The 22430-nt window shown below is 36.4% G+C and overlaps 1 protein-coding gene across 1 annotated transcript in view; it reads right to left on the reverse strand.

The window, feature by feature from the left end:
* CEP170 (centrosomal protein 170kDa) overlaps positions 1 to 22430 on the reverse strand; it is a gene marked incomplete at its 3' end in the record, with an annotated part of 70968 nt that overhangs the window by 23565 nt on the left and 24973 nt on the right. The window contains exons 9-10 of the mRNA XM_010148109.1: positions 8830 to 8979; positions 3166 to 3292 (exon numbers count right to left, since the gene is read on the reverse strand). Of these exons, the coding sequence (XP_010146411.1) occupies positions 3166 to 3292; positions 8830 to 8979 (277 nt within the window). The remainder of the gene's footprint in view (positions 1 to 3165; positions 3293 to 8829; positions 8980 to 22430) is intronic.

Genomic DNA, 22430 nt, shown 5'->3' on the forward strand with positions numbered 1-22430 from the left:
GAAACTTTGTAAATGACATTAACTACCTCCAATATACTATAAGTTATGTATAACTAGTTATATTATTTCATTTCACTGTTGCAATACATTTTGTAATAAAACCCAAACAAAATCATGTGCTAACATAATTTAAGATCAGGTATCTCCTGACTAAAGAGATTACATACATCAAAATTTTTTTTTCTGTGTTACTAGAAGTAGAATATTCAAGAGGGTCATACTAAAGAACAGTTCATCCTGCACAATGTGAAGTGCTGATATAGAGCATGTGTCTATCAAAGCAATGTCTAAAAGGCTGCAATGGAATTTCTGCAATGAACCATTTCTGGTTTATCACAGAGTTGTGACCAGGACAGAAAAAGCCATCTTCCAAAAGTGTAATTCCTAAAACTAGCATATTGCAGGAAAAGGGAAGGAGTAATTTCAGAAGCAGGGTAGGAGTGCAAAGACAGAACATCCGTTTCTCCTGCTCTGCTACAAACAGGCAGAGCCCTCAGCATAAGAAGGTTATTGACCGGTTGGAGCAAGTCCAGAGGAGGCCACAAAGATGCTCAGAGGGCTGGAGCACCTCTGCTATGGGGACAGGCTGAGAGAGTTGGGCTTGTTCAGCCTGGAGAAGAGAAGGCTCCGGGAGACCTTATAGCACCTTCCAGTACCTGAAGGGGCTACAAGGAAGCTGGGGGGGCCTTTTTACAAGGGCCTGTAGTGACAGGACAAGGGGTAACGGGGTTAAATTGAAATCAGGGAGGTTTAGATTGGATATCAGGAAGAAATTATTCACAGAGAAGGTGGTGAGGCACTGGAACAGGTTGCCCAGAGATGTTGTGGATGCCCCATCCCTGGAAGTGTTCAAGGCCAGGCTGGATGAGGCTTTGAGCAACCTGGTCTAGTGGAAGGTGTCCCTGCCCATGGCAGGGGGGTTGGAACTAGATGATCTTTAAGGTCCCTTCCAACCTAAACCGTTCCGTGATTCTTAGTATTATTAATGTAATCGTTTTAGTTCATTTACTTTTAATTATTAAACTGTTCTTATGTTAACACATGAGTTTTAATGCCTTTTCCCTCCAATTCTGCTCCCCATCCCATTAGGGGAAAGAGGAGGTGAGTGAGTAGCTGTGTGGTGCTTTAGTTGCTGGCTGTGGTTAAACCATGAGAATTAGTCATGTTATTTATTCAAATTTAGAATTAAAGGTCACGTTCTTTCTTTTGCTTTCATTGTGTCAGAATAATACACAGAATTAAAAGCTAACTGGCTTTTTTCCAGTAAAGAATAAATTTTAAACGTAAGATCTCTCTGAAGAACATCAAAAGTATCTGAATTATCAGTGTAACATAAAATCTGATGGCAGTAAAATAAATCTATCATGAATTGATTTTGAAAATGCATGTATTAGTTACAACTAAGTTAAGGTATTGTAGGAGAAATAGAGGGAGTTTGAAAGAAAAAAAAGATACAGTTATCACCGATGGGATTCAAGATTGAACAGTTCAGACAATGGTTCAGTTCATCTAACCCGGGCCAGGAACAAAGGGATTTATCTAAATTTACCAAGAAACCTAAAATTTGAGCAGAAAAAATATGGACAATATTTTGTTGTTGTTTGTGTGTGGGTGTGGAACAGATAAACCCTTTAGAGAAACCTCTGTCACTAAACTTCTACACTGGTCTGAGAAGCCAGCACCACTACAATGTGGAGGTAGTGGTGAAAAAATAACCAAAAAAACCCCAGTGAAAAACAAAAGAACTTAGTAATAAGCAATTTTTAAGTGCCGAAAGCCTGACTGCTGGGCAGTGCTGGGACAAGGTTTGCAGTCTAAGCAGGGAGAGTCAGAGGTTTCTGCTCTGAAAGACATAAAGACGATTTCATCAGTTGAAAATGCAGTCTTCTGAGAGACTAACTGAGAGACTAAAGATGTAGCTTGCTCTGAAATTCTAACAGACATTGATTTTTAAAAATCTGAAAAAAGCCATCATCGTTCTTCAAAAGCCAGCAGCTCTTCCACAAAAGAGTAGAGAACACGTATTACACTTGTAAATGCAGCCTTTTTTTGGGGGGTGTGTGTCTTTGTGTGGGTGTGTGTAAACAAACCCCAAAAAAACACACCCTAAAAAGATGCTCAAAACTATAGAAAAAAATTTATTCTACTCACGAATGTCTACCAAGAGGTTATTGGACATGTTCTGTAGATGGTAGTACACCATCTTCAGGAGAGCTGTACACAGAAAATAATTTCTACTTCTAAAACACTTGTCCCTAATGAAAAATCTCTCGAACTTCCTTTTGATGCTGAAAATGGCAGTCAGCTGTAATAAGAGGAAATGCTGGAATTGCAGGACAAAAACGTATCTCAAGGTAGTAGACTGATAATCAGTTACTTCTTGATCACTAAACTGTGTATCACTTTCAGAATACGAAGCCTTCATTACCTCATCCCTTCGTAATTAGTCAATTGTGTAAGGAAGAGCTACATTAACTCCACCTCAATACACAAGTATCAGCATAAAAACAACACTAGAATTCTGTGTTAAAACATCATCTCTAAGGTGAAATAGAGAGGAATAAAAAAGCAAAGGAGGAGTAATGTAAACAGCTCCATTATAGTCAAGAGTATACATTTTAAAGAACAAACCATTTAAAATACAAATGTGAATAATTTAACTAAGGAGAGAGACAGCCTGAACATCTGGCACTCGCAAGAAAGCGAGATGCACTGCTGAGGAGACGGTTTCTATAGTTTTCAAGAAACATAGAAGGTTTTCCATGTTTCAAAGACAAGGAAGTAGGCCACGCTTCAGCTGAATACCGCAGCCTCAGGCGGGACTGTTTACAGCTTTGGGCCAGTACTGAGAAAGATGTAAGGGAAGAAACATACTATGCAGGGCAACCCAAATTGCATTCAAGTGAAATCTTCTTCAATAGTAAACAGTTTCTGTATTTTTTGTCTTAGTAACATTCAGTTTAATATTGGCACTCTTCTGTCATGCCAAACAACACTACTGTTGAACTCATTTTTATGCTGTTTCTTCTCAACAACATGAAAGAATGTCAGGTGAAGATGAGGTCATAAGAGTTAGAAAACTGCTTGTCTAGGTATGTAATCACACTTTCCTCCCTTTTATAGGTTTCTTCAGCAGACACTAACAACAAGCACAGCTTTTAATACCGTTTTCTAATGGAGCGGGCATAGATGACTCCAATCTGATGTCATCTTGGTCATGACGTGTGTGATTGGCAGCCAAACTGGCCCACTGTGACACCCAACGTTTACTTCCAGGGGCAGCAGAACCTTCCTAAGGAAGAAAAAAGGCAGAAGAAAAATTACAACTGGTTGATAACAAGCATGTCCTCCTTCCAGGCTTTTCCTGAATAGGTATGTCAGACACTATTTTCCTGGAGGAATTTGAAAATAGGAGTTTACCACAATAAATTTTAGAGTTACCAGCTCCAGAATGACAAACAAACAAAATAACTATAGTTGCAGAATCAATACAGAATAAACAGCACCTCCTAGTGCAGTCAACTTTTAAACATCAGAACCTATATAAAATACATTGGAACATGTGCTAGTTTTAAAACCAGCTTATTTCTGTCCTCAGCTCAGAAAAGCAGGAAAAGAAAACATGAGGTGTAGGTGTGTGTGAGTTCAGAAGTTAAAAATGTGCTTCTGGAAGACAAGAAAGTGACATTTTACCAGTTTAGAAGACCCTCTTGTCCAGATGAAACACTGTATATACTTCATTACAGAAAGACTACCTTAAGGACTGAAAGAGTAAGATAACTTAGAAAGAAGGAAAGAAGGTTAGATCATGTGTTTGGCCTAAACAAAAAAAGAAGCAAAAATCAGTTTAAACCATCCTACTGAGTAACACTGAAGTCAGTGTAATCAGTATCTCATCACCTAGAAAGAAAATTAATTAAATTTCTTGACAGTAAGTCTGACTGCAAATGACAGAAGTCACTGACTACAGCTCCAAAGGAGTTACATAACCACAAGCAAGTGAAATGCAAAATTTCAAGTTAAGAACAACAAAAGAGATGGGAAGGACACAGAGATGCCAGTAACCTGCTGCTTCAGGAAATGTGTAGGAGCTATTTCAAAGGTTAGCCGAAGCTCTGCTGCCTGTTTAAATCATGACTTCTATTCAAATCACAGATTTTTGTCTACTGCTTTGGCCATTCTGAGATGACAGTCTTTGACCAGGAACCAACTTTAACTTTCATAAATTTATTTAGCTGAAATGGAATGCTGAACAATGTCATCTAGTGTATGATGTCTTCTCTCAAAGTAAAAGTTAGACATTTGAAAGACTTGACGTTATGATGTTCGTTTCTCCTGATTAAATGAATGACCCTAACTAATTTAGACATTTGAAAGACTTGACTTTATGATGTTCGTTTCTCCCGATTAAATGAATGACCCTAACTAATGCAAACAAGTGCAACACCACAGATCTCTTTCAGAATATTACGAATGTAGTAAGTCAGAAACACACCAAATAATTTGTTTGAACTACTATAGAGATTTACACAGTATGAATTCAATTATTAGAATCAAAATGTTATAAAATTCAAGTCTAATAACAGCAAAGGAACACAAGTGATTCTGTTATTTATGGACATTTCTGAACACAATGCAAGGAAAGAGGTGCCAAAAAGAGTAATTCAAACCCCCTATGCAAATATGCACAGCATTTATGCATTGACAACTACTGCTGAAGCCTCATTTTTCTGTCATCTCTCTAAACTTTCTTTTCTATATTTCCTGTCCATACTAGTGAACTTCCATCTTTACTAAAACAATTATAGCCAAACCCAAATGATAGATGTCCCAGTTATCTTTGCTACAGAAAACTCCAACTAGTTCCTTGTGTACCACCTAACCAAATCCAGAGAGATATAATATGCATCAGACATCTGAATTCCACTTCACAATATAGAAATATACGAAGGCTTTGCAGATTAACTGCAGTAAAACATGATAAATCACTTTTCTCTGAAAGTACCTAGACTGCCAAAAAAATGTTTTCTACTTTTGCCAATTCTCTGAATATACAAGCACAAACAACAAAGCTATGAAAAGTAGTTTCTTTTGATGATAGTTTAAGCAAATCCAAAAGATGAAAGGTTTATAAAACACACATTAAAAAAGTCACATTCAGTTATCCTAATGTTCTTCCTATAATTCATACCAATTTGTATCTTGCAGGCTCTCAAATAAGCACTTTCTCCAAATCTTCTGTTCAGTACCAAAGGAATTCCTACTCTTTCAGAAAAGCTGTGTTTACATAAGGGATACCATCTTTTTAACTTCACGTTAGAACTGCTTTCCCTTACGCTTATTGACCATGCAAGCTACATTGGAGTAATACGTCTTCAGAAAATGTACCAGTGGATTTTTGTGGATGTATTATTCAGCCTGAAAATGTAGGGCTTCAGGCTCTGAATCTTGGGGCGGGGGGGGCGAAATCCACATAGCACACACAGAAGACACCTGGAAGCATCTTCATTACTTGACATTTCAGAGCAGAATGATATTTTTTAAAAATCTATTTCAACAAGATGAATAATAATAAAAAAAAGGCATCTTTTCAGACACATAGGACAATTATCTCATGTTGTAAGAATCATATTACTCCATCCTTTCATAAACTGAAATCTTGAAAGCAGTTCTTTTAGTGTCCTGTCATCCCCCCTGCACCTGCTTCAGAACCATATTCCTCCCACGGTGATGATCTTTCAAACTTCCATCCTCACTTTATTTACACGGAACATCTTCACATTTGTTCCTGGAACTGACATCTATCAAAATAGTTCTTTTTCCTTCTGTTGCGTTTACTCCACTTATACAGCAAAGCCCCGCAATTATACTCACCTCAGCTACTACTTTGCTAGACAAAATTAATGACATCAATCTCTCTCTGTACGGTAAATCTCCAATCCCTTAATAATCTGAGTAGACCCCTTTTTACCTACTCTAGTCTTGTATTCACCTTTCTTAACCAAGACTGGTAAGAATTCTAGTGCCAGTATTTCAGGGGAAGTTCTACCAAACAGACAAACCGACCCCAGGTTATGTCCTTAAGAAGCACATCAGTGTTTATGAACCACGTGCATTATTTGAAAACAGTGGTTAGTACAGATAACTGTCCACAAAAAATAAAATGGATAAATCATAGCAGTAAAATCTGCAGTATTTCTATTAATCAAGCTCACATAGTAACAACAGACAGTAACAATAAAATGTAATACTCTCTTTGCTCTCTATCTTATTTTTGTTCTTAAATCACACTTACCTTGGTTGGCAAGTGGCAGCTTATAATATAGAAAATAAAAACATTTAAATATTTTAAATAGACGGATTTAGTATTCTTACTGCCTAACTGCAATCATTGAAAAGGCAAAAAACAGTGCATGCAGGCTTAATCCAACTGTGTCAGACACTCACTCTGCATGTTATTTAGTCTCATGACATGCAGTTCTCTGAAGTCCTAAGGCTTGTCATGTCAAAAGAAAACCTGAGAATTTTTTAATGAGAAAAGCAATTTTTTAGGTCTTTTCCAAGCACATTATTCATGATAAAGATTACTCTTTCAACCCCAGAATTGTTTTTATAAAATCCCCATAATTTCCCAAGCCACCTTTTCCACCTTCCTGAATTTAAATCTGTTAAGTTTTTATTTGGTGGTTTTTTCCATGTCAATCATGTTCTGAATTCACCTCCTCTGCTAAATCATCTAAAGGTACAACTGTGATGGGCAGCTGGAACAAGGCCCAGCCACGATCTAAGTTCCAGTGCAAGCCTGGAACACTGAGCTACCCTGAGGTAACCTGACTATTTAGCGAAGATCTTCACTACGTTTATGATCTTATGATCCACAGCTCAGTAATGCAGCAAGTCTTGCAAACACCACAAGCAGAAAAGTTTGTATATAATGAAAACATTATACCCACATACTTTACAAATCAAACGTATCTGCCTCTCCCTTTCCTAATGATAAAACAAACTCAGTGGAAGTTTTGGTAATAAGACTTCAAATATTACAATCTTCTCTCAATAGTTATGATTCTTTCCAGTTGCTACTCCAAAACATAACTGTTTTTTTCTATTTTAATTTTACATACATGTCAACCAACTTCTATTTTTAACTTTCTCTGCTAGGCTTTTTTATGTCTTCATCTGTCCTCATGTCTTCTTATGCTAATTCTTGTTATACCCACGTTGCTTATGTCAGTTTTGCTCCTTTACCTACTGAAGAATTTTCATTTTTTCCCCTACTATGTCTCATAACAATCCTGTAAATTAAGACTTTGCTAAATAACACATTCCCTTCCCAATATACAAAAGACCTTTTTATTCAGCAACGCATCCACAGTAATAAAAAGACATAGTTCTTGTAACTGCAACCTAAATCAAGTTTTAGTATGCCATTGCCAGAAGGATTCTTAAACCTGCCCTATGATTACAGAAATCTCATCTTCTAAAATCAAACCCTGTTAGTTGCAAAATGACACCTAGAAAGCTAAATTATGTTCATAAATCTCATATTCTGCTGCTGCTTATGGAATTATAGAAATGGAAAAATATCAATACTTCTATAATCTTGAAAATTGATATGGCACAAAACAGTTGAATGCTACAAAAAAAGAAAAGAAAAAAGAAAAAAGAGAAAGATTGTAGTTATAGATTCATGCAAAGAAGCAAGGTGGAAAGGGTCAAACTCTTCCACATGATATGCCCATGCTGTATGGCAATAATTTACTTGAAATAATAACCTTAGTGAAACTAGTCACAGATACTAATCTAGATACAGTAACACACGGTGTGTCACGACTGCACAGTAGCTAAAACACAAGCATGATAAAGCACACCTCTAGGGGAAACAGATTCCTAGAAACTAAAACCAATGCATTTGCATGGCAGGCACACAAAGTCATACTTTAAGCCTTGATATATTTCAGAAAATGTTCTTATTTATAAAGTTTGCTAATTTGCAGGATCACACTTCAGAAACAGTTTGCCACGGCAAGTAGAACTAAGTGTGGTGTGCTTTGTTACTGTTACCAGATTAATTCTGTTCCAGTGTGAGCCCATTCTGTTCCCAACACATTTCATGTTATAGTTTATCCATCACGATGATATCAGAACGTCTCCCAAGATTTCAATATGAAATAATATCTAGCTTGTGTGCATATTCTGAGTCATATATAAAGAACAGGCCTTTTACTTTGCCTAATCTTTCACCAACTGACTAAATAACACTGCTTCTGAGGCAACTAACATCAGTGACTTCTCATGAGTAGCCTCTCCCTTAAGAACTTAGCCGTGAACGTGAGAACTTGAAGTCACCTGGCTTTGGAAAAAATTCTGAAATGTACTGCCCACCATTTGTTTCTTAGCTGACTTCGTATCACACATTAAATACATATACCTTATTTCTGATTTTTAATACAGCTACTTGCTTCGGGCTACAAAACATAACCAGCTTTTTTCCTCAGTTCTGCTGAAGGGCTTACAAGAAGTGCACACTGTGCAAAGGTATGCTGCAAATACAAGGCTGCAAGGAAGCTCCTGCGACATTCCCAGTACACTGGTGTTAGTGCACACAGAGAGGTAGCGAAGTTTGGCACACCTTCACAGTGTAACGTGCCCATCTCTGACAGAGAAGTTTTGATAATGCAATAAAAGCCTAAGAAAAATAAGATAATTGTAGATCTGACCTACTGTTTTCTACGCGAGCTTTTGTTTGCTGTTTAACACTTACTGGTCAGTTACTAGTGCTCTCTCTTATTGGAAGAAAAAAGAAGACCGTCAAAAATTAAATTCTACCTCCGTGTCAAGAAATCCAGTTGTACTCAGTGGTCTTTTTTCTTCCAGCACTACTGTAGCAGAATTTATAGCCCAATCTTTTACTAAATCTTTCTGGTTCTCGTTGATAACAGGCCTATTATAATCCTGGCTGTCATCCACTCCAAATACCTGAAAATGAAACAAACCATTACATACATTAACCCAATACCATCCTGATACAATGTTCAATGTTAATGGATGGATGGTGGCATGCTGGAGAGTGAGTTTAAAAAGGTTTTATGGCATTATGCTTATCTGTCATCTTGGTGAAATCTACAAATTAAATAGAAATATCTACAGCAATTTAAAAAAGAGCAGAAGTCTATGTCAACACTGAAAATTCAAGGAACTTGTAGTTGGAATGGTCAGATGTGAAAAAAATGACACTTTGATAAAAGAAACAAAGGGTAAAGGCAAAATCATTGCAAAAACCATTTTTAAGTCCACATCCCAATTAAAAAAAAAAACCCAGTAACTGGAACCATCATTTTTTCAGATTTTTTGCTATTATCTGGTAAAAACAAGAAATACAAATGCTTAAATCTACTACTAATACATTTACTGAATTATTTCTCTAATACAAAGTTCAGTTTCATATGTTAGGGACTTAGCAGATGTTAGAAGTACACCAGGTCTCACAAACCATGTAGCCTCACCTCATCTCATTCGAGATGTAAATTGCCATGGTGGTTCTACTACACTGTATCCTACTGATGCTTATATTAATCCCTTTGCTTGTGACAGAATAATTTTCCCATGGCATTGTAAAATCACTGCTCAGAGAAAAATACCAGAAAAATGTTATTACCAAGGCAATTTAGAAATAAGGACTTAAGCAGGAGAGCCAGCATATTCTCTGTCAAGTTTCTCATGAGGCATAGATACGAATATGAATTGCTTCCAAAATTGATGTATACTTCAAAAGATACTTTAGAGAATATCTTGTATCCTGGAAACATATAAATTTGTAAATTTCTGCTTAAGAAATAAATTCATTACTTGACTACTAAGGATTCGGACATTTAAAAAATTTACAGAATAAAACTGGAAAAACCCTACACACCTTAAAATTGGCTGCTAAAAACAAACTGTTAGTAACAAAAATGGTTTTGTCGTGAAGACAAGGAGAAAGAAAAAACGAAATAAACTTCACAGATGTTATCCTCCTGTAAAAAACACTAGGGCAAAAGAGAAAAAATACAGACTTATTTTTTTTCCCCACAACTGTTTGTAATTTAGCTGTGCACAGCAAAGCTGGAGGACTGGTTCATTATGGTTCCAAACAAGGTTGGTGCATGCAGGTTGGGTTGACCGCTAGATGGCCACACACCATCATGGCTTTTACTGTCTGAGAAGCAGATGAATAAAAAATAAAATCAGCCTGCCTGTCATTCAGCTCCTGCTTATGCTCTTCTAATGTCCAGAAAGATGCGGCTATAGCATTTACACATTTATACCCGAGGATGCTTTTTCAAATGCATTGGATTTGTATTTTGCTCTCATGCAAAAAGCCTGTGTTCTGCAATTCTAAAATTACGCAATGGTCCCCAATTTTCAATTAAAACATAATTATGTCAAGATACACTTATGCAACTGCTGCTTAAGACTATTTTATACATATTTCTTTTAAAAAGAAGTGTGTTAATGCATAAGTTTCCTCTTTAGTGATATATTTCTGATTTGTACATTTGTAGCAATTTTTGAAGATACAAACCAGTTATCATCCACCACCTCCTTGATTTGAATATATCTCTATTCTGCACACACTTTTTTTCTTGTTTAATGTACTCCATTGATTACAGAGTTTGACATGTGCTTTTAAATGAAAGGAAATTCTGATTTCATCGCATAAGCACCTGAAGGAAAGTATGAATTCAACACTTCCATATCTTATCAGGACTTCAGGAGTAAATTGCTGCATATTATCTGGTGACACATTCATTTACAATGCCAAATTTCTTTCCTTTTATCACAAACAGCAGAACCTAAGGCTTCTTCTTTCAGTCTTACCTTTTCTAGTATTTAAGTCCTATTTAAGCAAACTTTGTTATTCTTCTATTACCAAAATTATTGCAAAACCGAATCTGAATATTGCCTATATGAATATGGTACCCATATGTGGAGCAATAAGACCCAAGAGACCCAAGTAATAATTTACCTCCTAATACTATACCTAATGATCCCTCTGTATATACATTGGGGATATCATAGGCCAGAAAAGATAAGCAAAATATTTGGGGACACTATTATTAGAAAGAAAGGGAAAGTGGCATCTCTAATAAATATATATTTTTGCACTACACATTCATTCTACATCTAGGAGCACTGGTATGTGCATGACCTGCCTTGTTGAAGTTCCATTGCTACACAAGCGTAAAGCTCCTCTTCTCAGCCAGAGAGATATACACAAGTGTGATCTAGCCCAAAGACTAAATTTCAGAACTGTGATATATAAAGAAAACTTTTAGAACAATTCCATTAATACATAACTAAGACTTTAAATATGGAAATTCTGGAAAAAAACCAAAACAACTCATGTTTAGAATTTGACAAAATTTAGAATATCACTTACACACCTGTCACGCATCTGCAGAAACTGAATACTACCAGAATTTCAGAATTAATCAATCCACTTACACTGTTCACCGAATAATAAGACTATACCCTCAACAGAAACAGCTATGGAATAACCTGAAGGTTTCTGCTGGAAACCATCTCTCTACTATTCAGAAAAAATGCAATTGGTACTTTACAGGTTGCTATGACAAGGTAAGTATGCAAACAGTGGGCTGTTGTGATTGAAGCCTGAATGGATAGAGTATCTGTATTTTCCTATAAAGACTGAATGAAATTCTTCAAGGCTTCCAATTCTTCAGACATTTCTGTTCTTTAAATATCTCCATGATTTCAAAGTCATTTAAGGGAAGTCTAGGCGCTAATTTAAATCATGCTTACTGCTGGTGACACCCGTCGCTACATCTCCTATCTATTCATACAAAGAGACTGAAGTTTCTTTCCATAAAGCTTGTGTTTGTCAGAAGCAGCAGCTACACCTTTAAAAAGAAACAACTCCTATCTGTATTTTGATGCACTATGGGGGAGAAAAAGATGAAGCCAGATTCCAAGGTATAGGTTTGGACACGGCGAGCTTTTTCAAAAATGACAAAAATGAGGTTTTTTGTTTTATTTTTGACAAAGGAGGTAAAGTGAGTCTATGCATTCATTTATGACTTCAGGAACTTTCCTAACCATCTCAAATCACATGTATCTAGCACACAGCTGTCAATGACAAAAAGAAGTTCCCTATCTTTTACACTTTCTTTATATCACCGTAAACAATAAGAACTTTAACAAAATTATAATCTTGCATTTTTTGAGAGTCTGGCAGATGGGGAGTACATGTTCATTTTTTAACTTACACAGCTGTACAGTTACAAAGAAAAAAAACCCCAACAAAACCAAAAAACTACTTTGCTGTTGTGAAGCATGAAACAATTTCCTTTGCAAATCAAGATACTGAGTGGCAAGGGAACAACAGAAACATTGCTGTAGAAAGTCAAGCCCCATTTATGAAGTGTAATCAACATGATTTTGTTTAACCAACAATCCAGTTGACCTCTTAAGCAAATGGATCAAAAGGTGATAGAGACACTGCATCCAGTTTTGGTCCCTCCAACAGATGGGAGACATTGTCTAACTTGAAGGAGCTCAGTAGTGGACACTGAGATGATCAAGGCTGGAGCACTTTCCCTGTGGGGAGAGTCTGGGGATGCTAGGGCTTGATCAGTTTGAGGAAGGAAAGTCTTTGGAGGTGCCTAAAAGCAGCCTGCCAGTACGTATGGGGAGCACATGAAGATGACAGGGTCTTCAGAGTGCTGCACAGCAGGTCAAGGATATTTCACATAAGTTGAGACGAGAGGTTCAGACAGGTTATAAGGAAAAGCTTTTCCACTCTGACGACTCAGCCAAGAAATGTTGCCCAGTCTCTCTCTGTCCGTGTAGGGTGGGAAGATGCAAATGGATGAAGTCCTGGGCACCTTAAGTCTGACCCTGAAGAGTGGTTTGGGCTAGAGACCTCCTGCAATCCTTTCCACTTTATGTGATGCTATGATCCTTAATAACAATGATCCTTAATAACAGTGATCCTAGATAGTAACTTAGCATCTCAGGTCAGCCTTCTAGCTCAAAGAGTCAGGCTTGAGAAAGACCAAAGGGAAACCCAGTAATTTCCCAACTGTGGAACTGCCAACACGATGGCTGACATATAACGATGACATCTAAATCAGCAGGGAAAAAGGGAGTTCCTGAAACACACTTTTCAACTTCAAAGCAATGAGTGGTAAGCTCTCCCTGTGATGGTCTACTTACATTCCATGGTTCCAAACAAAGGGACAAACCAGAAGGCTAAAAAAAGAGCGAGTCCCAAAGCACCATGCTGCTACCTGCTGGAATGCAAACTCAGTCTGAAAAGTACAGAGGCAAAGTGCAGAACAACTACACCTTGATGTAGGTATTAATAAATTCCATCACTTTATCTCAGCAAGTTTTTCCAATATTGTAACTGAGAACATAACTTTCATCAACAGATCTGGGCAAGTGCCTTGTCTTCTTCTGCAAGAGCTAATTTTGTAGAAAGCAAAGTAATCTGTTTTGGCAGGCAACACATATTTCCCTGTGAAAACAGCTCATGACTCAGAGCACAACTGCTTGCCACAATAGCTGAAACACAGCTTTAACTTACCAGCTAGCTTTAGTGATAAGGAACTGGTCTTGCTCACTGTCCTTTCTCTCCTCCCCTCCACCCCAACAGATGAATTAATATGTTTGGTACTACAGATCAACTGTACTAGAGGTCAGTATGATGACTTTAGGACTAATTATCAGAACTGATGCTCCTTTAAAACCACAGAAGCTGGTGTTGGGTTTTTTTTAATCATTGATATGAGACCTTCTAGCAATTAAATAAAAACTGATCAGAAAAATTAATGGCAACAGGAACCATTTTTCTAAACCAAAAAGGAAGACAGTGAGTTAGCCGAAGAAACCCACATCCCACTTCATGTTTTCCTTACGTGTTTTTTATAAACTTTCAAGTACTTCAGTAAGAAAAAACTTTTCCAGTTGTATCTCATTTACATGTCTTTCAGAGTTCTTAATGCTGGAACTTTATACTTATTTATTTTGAGGACATGAATTTTAAACTATTTCATGGTTTATGAAGATCTCACTGCAGTTCTACAATATTATAATATTCAATCCTTAATGTCCACAGATCTAGTTCTTCATCCAAACCATTACTGAACATACCAATATCAATGGAAAAAAGGCCTTATTCGAGACTCCTACTAGATATGTTAAATCAGTTGTACCACAAATTATGCATATTAAAACTGATTTTATTGTTCTGCCCACATACTACACAAAGCACTAGAAAGCATTTCTCAAAGCAATAACATAAACCAGGAGCACAAATTTTATTCAAAATACAAACTCGAAGAATTCTATCTAGCTTTAAAATTTTGAGTTCTAAAGTTTCCCCCACTGCTGAGTTCTGAAGTTTCCCCAAGTCCTACCACTGTAGTCTTAACAGAAATGGCATACATTAACTAGTAACAATATTAATAAGATTAACAGAAAAAACCAACATAGAAAACATGAGGATTCCAGTTGCAATTCAGAGAACTATATCTAGGAACCAATCCATTAATGATGGTATTTTTGAAAGCTAAAAGTATTTGAATAATTTCCCTTCTATCCTAACAAGAGTAACAGCCACAATCTGGACACATATTTGAAAAGAATGACGATTTAAATGCTATTAATTTCAGTGCTGGTAATCTGTATACAAGGAGCAGAATAAAACCCAAAGACAAAGAAAATGACTAAATGGGAAATCAGAGCAAATCACAGGTAAAGGACATGGGTCTGTCCTGCACAGTGCATTAAAGACAGGACCATGGCAAAGTAAAACAAGGAGCAAGTGATTAAATTTGAAATGAGGTATTTGCCAATGTAAAGTGATGGGAATGTAAATTATAAAAGCAATTGTACTTCATAACTTTTTGGGGGAAGGATGATCATATTTCATTCTCAGGGAAGTCAAATAAAAGTAGATTTTAGAAAACAAGCTGTGAACTGATACAGTCAGGCCAGCAAGGAGAAAAAAAAAGAAAAGGAAGAGAAAGGGAAGAGACATGAATTTGGAAACACAAGCAGGATTTAGACAGTTTGAATGTACTAAGCAAGAAGAAAGTGTAAATAAGCCACACTCAGAGGATGCTCGACTGATGGGAAGAGAGGATTCCAGAAAGCAGGGAAATGGAAGAGTCTTCAGATCCGTATCACAGACTACCTTGGGAATGCTGTGCTTAGTATTCAGACTGAACTCCTCATAGTTATTCCAGAGAAGGTAGTCCAGACTTTCATAAGGCACAGTAAATCGGTTGTTAACAGTCAGAGCTACTGATCAGACAGAAAAGACAAAAGGCAAACATTTTTTCCCCACCTTTAAGAAAGTGTGCGGAGCCAGAGCACAATGCCTAAGCTCTTGCTCAACTACTGCATGAACTGTGTTTAACCAAGTTGCTTCTGAGAAGTCTGATTTTAATAATTTTTGCTTGATCTTGGAAGTTATCCTAGCCATTGCAGGTGTACAGACTGTGTTCTGTGCAGGGCATATCTCACAAACAGCCATGAATTTCCACAGAAGCTATTTATGTCATTTTAACTATATGTTGAAGGTAAAGCCTCAGATGTAAGATGCTCTGCTACAAAAAAAAACCCTACATAAGCAACTGAAAAGGATCAACATGCCAAGTCTCAGAACTTCCTCTTACCAGACGCCAGTTACATACTCACATGCATACGTATTTTGTACCTGTTTGGTGAAGAATTAGTTTTCTTTAGAATTCCTAATTCAAAAGGAAGCAAGTTTAGAGACTGTAAGATGACTCCTTCTCAGAAGAAAATAGATTACAAACATCCTCTGAACTCCTGACCAAATTCATACGCTCAGATGATTTGCTAGGCTTCAACTGTTCTTCTGCTTTTTCAGCAGTATATTCATAAAATACAGTCATTCTGCAACCAAGACACTCTGGAGCTAAAAGGCATTCTTTCTAGGAGACACTGCTGGAGCAGTGGTAAAAGCAGTTAAACCTGAAGGGCGTGAAAAGACAGAATATCTGAAAGTAATTTTCTGAAAGGAAATATAACTATCTTGGTTCCTTAGAGAGTCACTGAAATATGCAGATCTTATTTTTGCTCTATCTCTGGATTCTTTTCAGATAGTTCGTCATTTATAATACTGCAGAAACTTGCCAAGAGGAGTCCCATAACATGTATGTTAACTCCATAACAGGAAGTTAAAATAACATGTATTTTAAGTATTACCCAACCAGACTGGTATGTACAAATGCAACAGTATAATAAAATACCTACCAACAATTTTGTCACTCTTACTTTCAAAGTATTCAGATTAACATAAATCTTGTCAGTCCACAATTCTTCACTCAGCAATTATTTTATGCTTACTAACAATGTTTCTTGTTATCTGCAGGATTATTGATAAAACTTCAAGGTTTGCAAGAGAGATGACAAGATCTGGTAACCAAAGTTTATGAACACTTTTGTTGTTGTTACTTTAAGTAATTCAGAAGTATGCAGTCCACAAAGAACACACTACCCATTAATGTAATATGGTATAAACAGACATACCATGGGAGCAAAATGAGTAAAGAGGTTCCATTTTATTACAATCACCTTTCAGAAGAGATTCCCATCCATATACATAGTCAAAAATAAAAAACAAAGTCAAACCAAACTGAAAGATAACTATCATCATGAACAGAAAGAAGAAATTGCACAAAATCAAAATTGAAAATCCAGTGTCAATGTGAAAACCGACACAGCTTTCTCTCCAAAATAATCAGTTATTCCACATTTTTAAAGAGGAAGAAGAAATTTCTGAAGGTTGCATCAATGGAGTAATACTTTAGGTGTACTCTCTGCATAGTATAAACCTGAGTAAAATTAAAGATGACAGTATGTAGGTTAAAAACTATTATGGGCTAATTACTATTATGTACTGTCTATCTGTATAAATGAACTTTGCACTGAAAACGAAATCATTAGTCACAGTAAATCTTTTTGAAGATGGCAGAAGGCTGGACTGAGGTTTGATTTTGGTACTTTTTTTCAAGGCTGATGATCACTAAAACACAGACATAGAGCCTTCTATTCTGCTCCTTCCCTTCCCATACATGTATGGAATAGTTTTACTCTGCTATAGTACATTCTACAAAGTATTTCCATTGAGAAATACCCTGAAATGAAATTGGTTGAAGAACAACAACAAAAAACCCTACGCAGAATAAAAAAGTCCCATCCCTCCTCCCACCCCCTAAAAAACCCCACAAAGAGCTTGCAAAAACTCACTGAATTCCTTTTTATTTACTGCAAGAGCCTCAAAGTATTTCATATTTCAAACACTTCCAGAATTATTTGCGCATTCATTTATTAAAATATATTACTGGTAGTATTTTGCGTTATTGAAAAGGAAATTCATTAGTCTGACAAATTTGAAGTCTTTTTATATCAACACAAAGGAAGATGAACTGCAGAAACATAATTTTTAATTCTTTCATCCACTGACAGACTTACCTTTTCTGTGTCCTAGGAAGACTTTTTTAACCTAATATGACTGCATATATGAACTTCCTTCAAACAGATCAAATTTGGTTATTTAAAAAATGTAAAACAGAAAGAAAATTTTTAACAGTGCAAAATAGATAGCAACTACTAAGTGTTAACACAATAAAGCACTGAACATATTTGGAGGGCAGAATGGCTGGATGTAACAGAAGAACAAATCCTACAACTCTGCTCCATTTACTTGTGTTATGTGCTAAAAGTAACGCAAAATTTTTTCTAAATCAAAATCCTTATTTTTTTTAATTTTATACTTAGCTATCAGCTGCAACAGTAAGAGTATTATTCTGCTAGGAAGAGATGTGGCTTTCTGAAGCTATTTGAGTAGAGAATATGGTAAGCAACATATGTTCAAGGTGGTCTTTATGGCATGTAAGAGCATCTTTTCTTCTTTACACACTGATGAAATTGCTCTCAATGGTGATTTTAAAAAGAGCTCTACAAGTATAAAAAGAGAGCCAGCATCAATTATTCAACTGTAAATACATTAACAATATGAAAGAAAGTTATTTTCTAAATCTGTCTACTAACCAATACATATTTCTCTATGAATTTAAGTGACATTTGAACACCTGGATGCAGAAATACCATTGGTTAATAACAGGACTTTTAGGAAGCAAGGTTTATTGCTATTTTTCAAGTGTTCTCTATGAAGAACATTAACATACATCCATACCTTTATACTGTAGAGAACAAGTGAAAAGAACATATGAGTATGTGAGGAACAGCACCAATCTTGCTTAGAATCTGTATTTGTAAACTAAATGTAACAGAGAAACATATGGAAACGTGATAGAATAAAACACAAGTAAACTAGTGACAGAAGAGGAAAATGTACAGCATTCCCCTTCCAGTATGTGCTGGTTTTGGCTGGGGTAATTCCCTTCAGAGTAGCCAGTATGGGGTTGTGGTTTGAATTTGTGCTGGAAACCAGCATTGATAACACAGGGATGTTTTCGTTACTGCTGAGCAGGGCTTACACAGAGTCAAGGCCTTTTCTGCCTCTGACCCCACCCCACCAGCGAGGGGGCTGGGGGTGCACAAGCAGTTGGGAGGGGACACAGCCAGGACAGCCGACCCCAACTGACCAAAGGGATGTTCCATACCATGTGGTGTCACGTTCAGCATATAGAGCTGGGGGAAGGAGGAAGGGGGGGACATTGGGAGTGATGGCGTTTGTCTTCCCAAGTAACTGTTACATGTGATGGAGCCCTGCTTCCTTAGGGATAGCTGAGTACCTACCTGCCTGCCCATGGGAAGTGGTGAATGAATTCTTTGTGTTTCTTTGCTTGTGTGCGCAGCTTTTGCTTTACCTGTTAAACTGCCTGTATCTCTACTCACCAGTTTTCTCACTCTTCCCCTTCTAATTCTCTCCTCCATCCCACCACTGGGGAGGGGAGACAGTGAGCAGCTGTGTGGTGCTTAGTTGCCAGCTGGGGTTAATCCACAACACAGTAATACTGGCAGTATTCACTCAATATCTATAATATCAAAAAACCCAAGAGGATTTCAAAGGAATAGTAGTAATGTCAAGTTATTAAAGAGTGAGTCAGAATTCCTACTAATATGTGTTTTGGAAAAAATTTCAGTGCTACAAGATGGATTTTGTGAACATGGGTTTGTGCTACTTGTGAAAATCACAGGTGAATCCTAGGTATGCACAGGAACATTGTGGAGCTAACACTCTCACCAGCTGATTGACTACGGAGAGAAGGCAGTTACAGTGGGTAACAGCTGAAGATTACACCTGTTTGAAAATTATAACCACTATCTCTACAACTCTGACAAATCTTTCCATTCAGAAATATCAGAAATATGAAATTTAATTTGCGTAAGCAAAAGCAATCCAAAAGTCCCCTAAGCCATACCCATTTTCCTTCTGTGATAGTCTCATGATTTGACATTTGTCCAGGACACGTACATGCGTATGTATTATATTTTTAAATATAAACAGCTATGAAATCTTCTTATGATGACTGAATCTCTGACTCCGCCTAGTAACACAGCTAGAGATTTCTCCTAACTTCTACAGAATGTTATGGTGTGGGTTTGTTTCTTTTTTTAACTACTTACTTAGTTTTTAAAATGTATTTTTTAACTTATTCTCCAAGATGTCTTTTTTGTTCTAAGAAACACGACACCAACTCTAAACATAAGTTACCTGTCAAAAGCTGGCCACATGAAGTGATATTTTCTTCCTCTGACAATATGTAAAAGGTTTATGAATAAAATTCAAATAACAGCAGAGAATAAATAATTATTAGCATTCCCGAAAATAATATTAAGTAATCACATCAGTTCCTATCATGACTGATGTAAGCATACAAGATTTTAAAATACAATCAATCCAAATCAGTAACTGACATACAAATGAAACAGGAACAATCTTTAGAGGACTCCAGGCATGGAACAGGTCTTGCATCTTTTATTTTATGCATCCAACTGAAAACCATCTGCTTACTATTTTTATGATGACTTTATTTTTTCACCCTAAAAATTAAATCTAATTTTTTTACTATCTTGCAAATTTGTAAATCAATGTCACAGATTTCTCCTTTCCTATTCAGTTCACTCACTATGGGCATTTATATAAACTGATTTTACTCCAGTGACCTTGCCTGTCAGACTATGATACCCTGTCTGATTTGAATTCCATTGGCTCAGTAAATTATCTAGGCGTTGAAAGTTGTGTAAAAACACAACTTCAGAAATCTTTCATTTTAAGTAAGTGAAAGACATTCACCCCGAGACACTTACCATGGCAGAGAAATAATTACATCTCTCCATCAAGGAACAGCATCTCACTAAAAATCTTTTATCTCTTACTAAGAAAATGTCTTCCTCTTTACTTCTGATTATTTCTATATCTTTTTCACAGTCTCTTTTCAAAAGCCAGGCTTTAAAATGGTCAAGTGTCTTGGTTTAACTAAAACCAGCTAATCAAGAAAAAAAGAATGTGTGTTTGTTACTCTACTCCTTTTCTGCTGTAGAGACAATATTTTTTTCTAAAGAGACTGAAAGAGTAGCAGAGGAAAAAATGGATTCTTAATTATCTAAATGAAATCAAGATGTTGAATAAAGAGGACAGGATCCTTTTTGGTTTTTTAAACCATTTCACATAAGTATTGATTTTCCTTGGGTCCATTTCCTAGAATCTTGAGTAAAAGGCTAAACTGAACAAAAATGGTACTTTTGAAGGCAACAATACAGCTCAACATTAAAGTCTCTCCTCCACACACACACACCCTTTTATTTTTTTTTTTTACATCATACAGATAGATTTCTTCTTCCATTTTTCTGTGAATTTTAAATGGGAATTCTTGTATACCTTTCCTGAGTTCTTAAGTCAAAGAAACATTATTAATCACATCTCGATTTTTGCCAAGTTAATGCCACTCTTGCATTGGTAGTTTGCTCTTACGGTCCTGTCTAGCGAGAAGAATAGACTCTTCCTACAGGGGTAAGGGTAACGCTAAGGTTTTCCAAGTGAATGAGCCACACACTGAAAGTAATCTTTGAGTATCGTGGTCATTCTCCCCTTTTCTTACAGTAAAAGGAAAAAAATACCCAAACCAGAAGTATTTTGTTCCATAGGAAATCCTGCAGGTAAACCAAACCCAGAACTCAGCAGCATTCTAACGTAAATTGTTACTGACAAGACTGCATTATTTGTGCAAATGTTTTAGAAAGTTATCCTTGCTATTTCTAGTGCTTTTCCACCCCAATCCTAGCCAACAGAACTTCTAAATTTCAGTTAATCTTTTGACCCAACAGACACTCTTAAATGAGACTCAACTGACCAGGCATCGTAACTGCTCAGAGAAAGGACTGACGTGCGAACAAAGACAGACAGGTTATACTGGAATTACTGAGAAAAATATATACCAGTAATTCTCTTAAATCCTCAATAAAGCAGCACAGCAGTAAACAGGCTATCAAAAGCCCTTGTTTTATTCCTCACTTACTCACCTTCAGCAAAGTAACAGAATCCACAGCATTAGCAAATTAAAATAGGAGGGAAGCAAAGCTGAGCTCAGCTGGAAGAAGGAATTGTGTCTTCCACTGTGTTTTGATTTTCTTCACTGTTTTGCTGCACTTCATAAAAACAGCATCATATTTATTTCATATTACCAAATTGAATAAGAATTGTGCAGCGGGACTCTCTGAACTGGGTGTAAAATACACTGTTTGTAATACTTCACTACAGATGTCAAGTGGAAGGATACAGAAGGTCTCAGAGAAAAAACATCTCTGCTTTACTTCCTAATAAATCTTTAACTTCTATTGGTGACACTTTTTAGGTTAGCACTAAGGGGTATTTGTGATATCCAAAAGCATTTTATACAACACTAACAATATTAACCAATACTTTACTACGATCCCTAACACTTACACTTCCTATTCCTGAATATCTCACCTAACAGGAGATATTTGTTTCAAACAAAAAACATGACTGTCCTGAATGTACATTAAAACCCAGAAATAATTTGAAATCTTATTAAACATTAGACAGTATTAACATTTTCATAAAGTACATAAATTCCCTATTGCCAACTGTTACTATTTTTTCAGGTTTCCAAATAAACCCTGTTGCAGAACTACACTTAGCAAAGACAGGGCTTAATTATTTTCTGACGCAATTCAACTGAAGATTTGTAACTTAAGAGTTAAATGTAGATATTTGTAGTCACTAAGTCAAAGCAATGAAGTTCTTTAATATTCACTTGCTTCATTTGGAATGTTGTTAGTTATCAGAAGTTCTTTGAATAGTGACTCAAAAGAGTCAAGTCTCCTTTTCAGAGTCCCTAAGAGTCTCTCTTACGATTTTCTTGAAGACAATTCTCTTTATTTTAATCCTCCCCCACCCCCAT

This window comes from Eurypyga helias, unplaced genomic scaffold (genome assembly GCF_000690775.1).
Source record: "Eurypyga helias isolate BGI_N326 unplaced genomic scaffold, ASM69077v1 scaffold12043, whole genome shotgun sequence".
Lineage (NCBI taxonomy): Eukaryota > Metazoa > Chordata > Aves > Eurypygiformes > Eurypygidae > Eurypyga > Eurypyga helias.